The sequence below is a fragment of the Chlamydotis macqueenii genome, chromosome 2, assembly GCF_036417535.1.
Source record: "Chlamydotis macqueenii isolate bChlMac1 chromosome 2, bChlMac1.mat, whole genome shotgun sequence".
NCBI lineage: Eukaryota > Metazoa > Chordata > Aves > Otidiformes > Otididae > Chlamydotis > Chlamydotis macqueenii.
Window position 1 is genome coordinate 162,568,379 of NC_141557.1, and position 8,752 is coordinate 162,577,130.

General features: G+C 46.2%; 1 protein-coding gene across 1 annotated transcript; it reads right to left on the bottom strand.

Moving 5' to 3' along the window:
- Positions 1-385: 385 nt before the first annotated feature.
- LOC104482602 (lymphocyte antigen 6E) lies at positions 386-3,571 on the bottom strand. The gene is made up of 3 exons (XM_010124116.2): positions 3,520-3,571; positions 1,141-1,260; positions 386-594 (listed from the first exon to the last, which is right to left on the bottom strand). The coding sequence occupies exons 1-3, from the start codon at positions 3,569-3,571 to the stop codon at positions 386-388; spliced, it is 381 nt and encodes a 126-aa protein (XP_010122418.1).
- Between the last annotated feature and the right edge of the window lie 5,181 nt (positions 3,572-8,752).

An 8,752-nucleotide genomic window follows, 5' to 3' on the forward strand; every position in this document is an offset into this window, starting at 1 on the left:
TGCTAAAAAGAGGAATTAAATGTGAAATAGAAATTCAGGCTATGGTCCTTTCTGGCAGAGCTGTTTTCTCAGGCTGATTTTAGAGTGGATATAGCAAACACACTCTAGAATAACATAAATCTTTATTTTGGCTGACAATTGTCACACACATGCTATCAAAAGAGCTTTCTCAGGGAAAATTAGTATAAAACAGCAAAATTATACAGGGGAAAAACTAGGAGCTACACTGCCGTGCCATTTTGTGGATGGGATCTGAAGCAATGTCTTGGTCAAAAAAAACAGGGTAGCATAGACCCTACTGGAGACACTTGACAGAGGATGTTGGTTTCTCAGTTGGGAAATACCTTGTAGGTTCTTGGGCTGTCGTATCTCGTCCCACCCCTTATCACAATCCTGCCTTGACGACACAGATCAAACTGGCCACAACTCCCAGGAGCATCACGGCGTAGCTGATTTTTATGCTGTTGGCACCACTGAAATTGCACAAGGAGGTGCTACAGCATTTGGTGGAATAAGCCGCCACGCCGAAGTTCACATTTGTCTCAGGACAGTCTGCAGAACATCTCTTGGTGATGCGGTGTCCTGTGTCCTTGCCTGGATGGAGAATAGACAAGAAAGGAGAGCGGTGATTTAAGATTCTTCTGCAAGAGCTGACCAGAGGGCGATAGGAGGAGGTATACTGCACTAGGCTTAATTTGCAGTGCAGTAATAACAGCTGTCAGCAGATCTGATGAGTGCTGGGTGAGTATCCACGCAACCTGGATCAAATGCATTACACTAGAAAGTCCTTGACAGAAATCCACACCATGCTTCCTGTCAGACAGCAAAAAAAACCCCACACTGCCAATGCATTTTCAGTTTCTAAAACCACGTTACTTACATCCAACCCCTTTCCATCCTCCATCACAAAGCACACAAATCTGTGTGCTCCAGTTATCCCTGCCACAAGGTGGTGAGGAACATGCCCCAACAGAGCACCACTGAGGGATTCACACACGTTATGTGCTATGATCCTTAAACCTCTGCGGTCGATTCTTTCCAACAAAACCAACTACTGTCCTAAAAATATATTGCCCATCAGTTTCTCCGGAGGGGAAAAAAAAAAAAAAAAAAAAGCCTTGAGGTATTGCTGGTACTCACCAAATCCAGCAGAGCTGTATGTGGTTAGACAGTATTTCTCATGGTCTTCACACTTGTAGGTCTTCAGACAGTTCCAGTTGGAGTGCTCGTTGTCACACGTGTAGCAAAACAGCGAGGAAGCTGGAAAGAGCACACACGGCACACATTAGTGGTTTCCAGCAGTGCCCTCCTGGGAAGAAAGTGTCAAAAGCCATGTCCCTTCTTGGAAAATACAAGGTGAAAATTACGTTACGAACAAGTTTTCATGACAAGTGAAATAAGAGGTTGGTTTTAATTAATGAAGCTGAAAAGCTAAACAAGCAGAACGAACCAAGTTTTCTTTCTTTGCTTGAGATTTTTGGTGATTAAACATGAAAACATATTTTTTCAGCCAGAGCAGCACTCTCGAGTGACATTTCTTTCTCCCTCAGGTCTGCACTGGCCTGGTTGAGGCCAACCCACAAAAGTAGAGCTCGCGACCCGGCCGGCTAGGACTAGTATAGTTCTGGCAAGGAGAGAATAAACTGGCACTGTTCTCAGCTGAGAGGTTAGTTTTCTGTACTTTCGGATTGCATCTGCAAAAACACCGTGCAGATATGAATTAATTAAAGCCTACGATAGCCCTGTGAGCTAAATTAGTGAGCACAGAGCCACATTAAAGGGAGTTCCCTGGGAGGGGTTGCTCAAGACAATGGAGAGATTATTTCTACCAGCACTTGGAACACCATGTTCTCACTGATATTACTAGCAGGGCTAAACCAGGTCTATTACAAAGCCAGAAAGAGGTAAGATATGTATTTCTGAACAAAACGGAAGTAAATTGACTCGAAGGTCCAGGCGGGCCAGCTGGCCCTGCTAGAAACACAGGCACCTGTCGTCTCATTCCCTGGAGGTGGGTTCACAATGGGTGGAAACTCATTCAGAGTTCCATGAGATGCTCCTCATTTCTGAGCAGGGGTGACAGAGGCAGTGGAGCTGTTCTTGGGACAGCCTTGCTCCATTGCTACCAGTGGTGGAGAGCTCTTGGTTGAAGGTGACCAAATTGCAAACCAGGGAGGCTCCTCTGTTAGGCTGAAATCTCCCTGCTTCAGTTCCTCCTGGCTTTCTCAACCCAGGAAGGCTCTTATTTCTGCACCGAATAGCCCCTTTTGATTTAATTTGGATCTATTTTTAACAAGGAAACTCCTCCCAGGGACTCTCCAAAGCCCAGCTGCTGTTGATTCAAATTAATCTCTGAAGTTGAACCTGCCCATGACGCTTGGTTACACAGTTTCAGAAGCAGTAGAAAACAGAATTAAACACCATTTTAGGTCCTAAATATCCCAGGTAGGAGAAGAAAAGGCCATCTCTCTCTACTGCAAGGAGCTCAAGTGCCTTGGATAAGGCTCTGGAGCCACCTCTGGGTCCTGGTCCCCCAACATATGACTGGTAGTCTTGCTCTGAAACCTACCCAGTTTCTCTTTCCTAGTGCCAGGGGTGGCAAGCGCAGGTGTTCTCCATAAGAGCAAATAAAATCATCCCTATTGCTTCCTAGTTTTGACTTCCCTCTAACCGACTATTCAGCACTCGTTGTTTCTCCATCACTTGGATAAGTTAAGCCTCTCACCTCTTCTTTGGAGCTGTGGGCTACCATCCGTTTGCATACCATGCCAGAGCAATCCCAGACACGCTGCCTAGCAAGTGTCCTTGCATTTTACAGTCCCTGTAGCTCTCTCTGGTCTGTTTTTCTGCCAAATCTCACAAAGTTGTTCAAACCACTTCCTGCTGCAGATGGAGCCAAGACCCCAGCATCTGTGCGAAAGCAACTGAAACGCACTCACGTTCACTGAGTGGTGCAAGGAAAATCCCTCCCAGCCAGGAAAAAAAATAACAGCTTAGACCATTATAGCTGTTAGAAAGACTTGCCTGCGTCTGGCCTCCATGCTCCGTTAGCTCTAGTTTTGCAAATGCAGCCCGAAACAGTCTTCAAAATGTGAAAAGGCTTGCAGTCCTCCTCGGGATTGCAAATACACTCACAGAGCCAACGTCTCTCAGCTGGGTATTTCTACACAATTATCTGGACCTCTTTTTGAAAGGGGGTGAACACGGAGCATTACGGATCCCATTACAAACACACTAACTCCCAGACACTTAAAAAAGCTCTTCACATCTATAAGCAAGGAGCTCTTAGGCTTTCAAATAATCTGCCAGCAACCTAGCTTCTTAATTGTAATGTCGTCGTGGGAAATGGAGTGAAACGCTGGCAGGAGATGCAGTGTCAATACCACCTGCACTACCAAGATCTCACCAATTGCACTAAAAGCTGTTAAGTCTTCTTGTCCCTGCATTATCTCTAATTTCTCTTCTGGTACTTTCATCATCCATCTCCCTCTGGCTCTCCCAGCCTCCAAAGCTCCTTACCTTGCTTGGCGCACAGGACTGCTGCCAGCAGGGCAATCAGAAAAGCCTTCATGGTCGTTGTGCCCTCAGAGTCTGAACAATGTGGGATGGTGCATCACGGTAAGGTTTTATACCGGGACCGCATTTACTTTGACTGCCTTTGATTGCGGTAATTTGGGGTTTGGGGAGTGACAGCACATATGATGTGATCAGTGATGGGTGTGTTTGTGCGTAGGAACCTGTTACGAGGCTCTAGGTAGCAATTTTTTTTTTACATCTCATTCAGATCCAATCTTTTTTTCCAAGGCCTACTCCTGCTGACCATGTCTGCATTTGCTAATCTGGGGAACAGGTTGTCCGATTCGAACGTGGGAGTCCCTTCTTACTCTGTTGGGTTGAACCATGAAACCTGGAGCAAAGTAGAAGCAGCCGTGCCAGTCTGGGGTGGCTCATCGCTTGCAAGATAGTAGGTGTCACCTGGCATCCTCCATCCTTTCTCTCTGCCGTGATATGAGACCTTCGTATCTGTGGGAAGTGGGAGAAGAGGCAAGAAAGATTTTTCATTGGATTGTCTGTACTCATCCAGATTTATCATATTTGTACTAACAAAAGTGCTTTAAGCAGAAAACTAGCTTGGGTCATTCCTGCAATGACACTATTTGTGCCCAAGGATTGTCCCTCCGAAGCTCCCACAGGCCTGGCAAAGATGGGGTTGGTCCTATGCTTTTGTTTTGCTCTGCTTCTCTTTCCTCCAGAAGCATCCAGGGTTTCCAAGAGACAATGTTTGTTGCTACCTGTAGATCAACTCCTGACTCTGCAAGGTTTTTCCAGTCCCTCGTGACCTTTCCAGTTCTTCTGGGCTCTCTCCTTCTGCTCCCACAGCCACTTCATCACCTCTTGCCAAATGACTCAGGACGCAGCAGAGGCACGAAGTGCATGGAAATGGTTGCAGGAGTTAAACAATGAACGGGAGCGAAAATTACTGAGAAACAGAACAAACCCTGGTCAAGAAGACATCTCAGAAGATGAGGACCTTTTGTCTTTAGAGAGAGAAATGACCAAGAGGAGGTCAGAGTCCAGGTTTGTAATGTCACAAATAGTGTGGAAACAGGGAAAAAAAAAAAAAGAACATCCAGTTGCTCTTTGTTTTCCCCAAATGACTCCCCAAGGAGTTGGTTCATAGGCTCTTCCTCTGATCAGTTGTCTGCAAGATCCTGGGCAGGTGACCCCATGCCCAGTCCCTGTGATGAGTCTTTTGCTTCCAATTGTTCTTCTTTTGCCCAGTTCCTCCTCTTCTACAGCAGCTTCAGCCCCCAACTCATTCTGTCTCTGCCTGTGTCCAGAGCAGGGTGGAGGGAGATAAGCACCCAGTTTTCAAAGTCTTCTACTCTGTTCTCTGGATTTTCCCTGACCTTGAGCATGAATCTTTAATTATCTCCTCTTGCAGCAAGGATGTGAAAGACCCACGTGACAGCTAATGTCGCAACTCTACTTCAGAAATAATCTGTGAAAAAACCATACTCTCCCAAAAAGACTTCCTATAAATACACGCATGAACGACATCAGGCAAGCAACATAATCTGCTAGAACACGGGGGAAATAGTAGGAATTAGTCCATAATAGCCAGGCTTCTCTTAGCCAGCTGGAGAAACTGAAAACAAAACTTCCTTCCCTTCCATCCACATCAAAAATCCAGAAAAGAAACTGAGCTATCGCACTGAATTCAGCTCATCTTGGAGCCAACAGAGCAGAAAAATGCAGCTCCTCAGCAGGAAGAAGGGAGCAATGCACGAACACAGCCCACAACAAGAAAGAAGAAAGGCTTTGAAATTAAAACAAATAAATGAACAGTAAATAAATTACACTGTTAAAGCAAAATGCAGCTGAATAGAAAATGTGCAAGTGAGAAATGGGCTGTAGGAAGTGGAAATGTGAGAAAGCATTTAAATAGATTAGAGCGAGGGAAGGTTAATAATAATAAACAAGATTAATATTTCACCCAGAACTGGAAAGAGAGAAGGAGGAAGTTGAGAAATATTGATGCAAAGCAAAATAAATCAAAACAAACACACAAAGCTTGGGGTGGAAATAATTAAAGACAGGCAAAGTGAGGGTAAGAAATAAGATGGGATGGAAGTATCGACGCTTCACCCTTTCTCCTATGGTGGCATTACTTAGCGATGTGTAAAATGTACCTGTTGTTATGTGCAGTGTTCAGGTATTAGCCACAGCCCTTCAGTGTCTGAGGAGCATTTTCTACAGTTCCCCAAATCCCAGTTTAACCAGCTACAGGAATCAAACTGCGGGGTCTCCTGTGGGGCCTGGATGAGGAAAGCATCTGGGGCATCCCCTGGCCCCATCCCTGTATCCCTGAAGGATAAGACTGCAAAAGCTTTGGGATCCAGGCTGGGGTCTGGCCAGGTCCCAAAAACATGCTATTCTTCTGCGCTGTTGATATTACAATCACGCTCAGGGCCACTGCAAGGGCTCCGGGCTCCAACCAGCTCCATGGCGGTGGGCTGGGGGACGGGAGTCCTTTGAAGCAGAGAGCTGCCCAGTTTTTTTTCAAGCAAGGAGTGAAGAGAGCTGAAAGAAAAGCCGGGAAAAAGACAACTAGGGTAGCGGGAAGTGCAGATGGTGTCAGGAGAACACAGCACGGAGGCGTTAAAACTACATTCCCAGGGACATTATGAAAAAAAAAAAAAAAGAGAGAGAGAGCGGAGGGCAGCAGGGTGACTCCTGCTGCAGAAACTGGGCTAGGTGGGATGTTAACCCGATGGGTGTCATGGAGGGTATTAAAGAGTTAACAGAGCCCGGGAGTTTTAAGGAGTAAACCTTAACCCACTTTGAGCTTGGCAGCTGATGTCTTGTGTTTGTGCCAGACCTTGGGAGTGCGTTTTGCAAGACCTGACCCTTTTGTGCGACTGGACACAGACAAAGTGTGTTTTCAGCCTGTGATGGAGCGGTGAGGTGGAGCAAACTGCCAGGTCTGGGGATGTTTCAATGTCAACTCCCCCCGCTTTCTCCCTTTTTCTTTCTGGCAAGTGGCTCCAACCACAGCTCTCCTCCATCGTGCAAAGAGGAAACTCTCTGTTTCAGCTCAGGGTTGTAAACTGCAGCCTCAACAGGGAAAGGAGAGGTCATGGGACACGATGGGAAGAAGGCAGCCATGGGTAGTGCTCCCAGTGTCCCTGAGTCATTCAGATGGTGCATTGAAGGCAAGCGGTCCAGCCCAGTCCCAGACGGCATCAGGCTTATCTCGTCATGTCCTCTCCTCCTTCCTTGACAGGTCAGAGAAGGCTGGGTGCTTCATCTGGCCATGCAATGGCAACAGGGTTAGGTGAAGGGCTGGAAGTGGCGAGATCATAGGATCCAGAAACCCCAGGAAAAAAAGGAATATCTGCATGTGATATTTTGCCTTTTCCACCTTAAGGCCTGACTGTTGCAGGCAGCCTTGTTGTTGGTCACAATGGGTAAGAAACCTGAGTCCTTTGGGGTTGCAGCTACCAGCCAACGGGGACCCAAAGCCATTTTGTCACATTCCCCGAACCTCCAAGGTCCTAAGAGATAATTCAGTCCCATCAGCTTGGAGGCTCATGGGGAGATATCAAACAGTACCATCATGCATGGAGTCAATCACCATGAATCACATCCCCGCTGATGCCCTGCCTGTTGGGCCAGATGCAGACTAGCTCACCAAACAGGGCACAAGCCCAGCCTCAACGCCATCCATGCCATCGGACCATCAACATGGCTTGGGCACACCCCAGCCAGCATTGTCTCAAGCATTGCCCTGACATAGGGCTACTCCTTGCAAGCAATTTGGCTGTAACCACCCTGTTTGCAGAGGAAAGAAGTTAGAGTTACGGATGTGAATCATCCTTCTTGGATACAGAGCCAAGGTTTTTTATTCTGTGGTGACACCTCTGCAGCCAGGAGGGGAGATATTGGAGAACTGCAGGGTCTGAAGGAAAAAAAAATAGGGCAGCGAAGAAGAATGGTTGGGAGAAGGAAGAAGCAAGAGAGAAAAACTCCTTACCCTCTTGAGATTGCCCCAAAAGAGTTAATGCCAGTCCTCACCAAGGAGGACACCACTGACCACAACTGTGTTTGGGGAGAAATGATCCTCGCAGGTTTATTTAAGTTTGCATTTGTAACACAGCTCAGTTGATAATTCCCAAAACTCTCATTGCTTTTTGATGGGAAGTGGGAATTTCGCTTTGTCCGAGGTCCAGCCCTCCTGACCCTCTTTCATCACGTGAGAAGCCAATGTGCAGTCACTAAAATGGAAGCGTCCCATGTTCCACATGTTCACGCTGGTCCTGACATGTGATGCTCTGGTCTTTCTTTGGAAATCTTGGTCTGCAATAGGCATTAGAACCATGCCAGTACAAACACTTATGAAAGGCTGATCAAAAGATTTGCCACAGAAAATTTTGGCCAACATCTACAGGAGGAAAAGTAGGTGACAGTTCTTATGTTTGTTTTCACATGTGTCTTTCTGATCACTGTGGGATTTTTGTGTTTGCTTTGTGGAATTTTTTAAATTGAACTTTAAAATCCTGGAGTTACATGGTGGTGTAGAGAGCAGTCATTTGAACCTGCCGGGCCAGTGATACGTGAGAAAAACTAACCTATGACACAGCTGTGGTAGCAGCTGGCTTGTGAAAGCCTTCACAGCCATCCGCAGGGACACCAAGAAAGTCTTAGTCTAGTAATCCATTGTACTTCTGTAAGAAATAAAATTTTCCATGTGTACCCATTATAAAGGATAGACACACACCCCCCCATCCCAGAAGGCAAGGAACGGTTTTCAAAATTGCTTTTTTTTTTGTTGTTTTTTTAAATTTGCTTTAAATTTTTGACTCAGCTTTTTCCTGATAGGTATTTCAGGCCTCTGTGCTGAAACCCAATAGCTGAAATTTGCAAGGTTAGGGAGAAGCTGAGAGCAAAATGAGAAAAGCACATTTATCTCTCTCTATGGGAAAGCTGTGATGAGCTCCATGGACGACCTCTCTCCTCTTAATTTGTTTTAGCGGCTCTGGGTCTGATTTTTTTCCAGGTGGACCCCAACTGGGAGCGGAAAAACTCATCATGAGTGGAAAAACTCAGCACATGCGTGGGAAGATCAGAATGCTCCGGTTTCTTTCTTGATCCACTCCTGTTGACCCAGTCAGGTACAGCACCAAAACCCCAGTTGCACGGTGAGAACAAGAGCTTGGGCCATCCCTTGTTACGTCTAGAAACTTGTCAC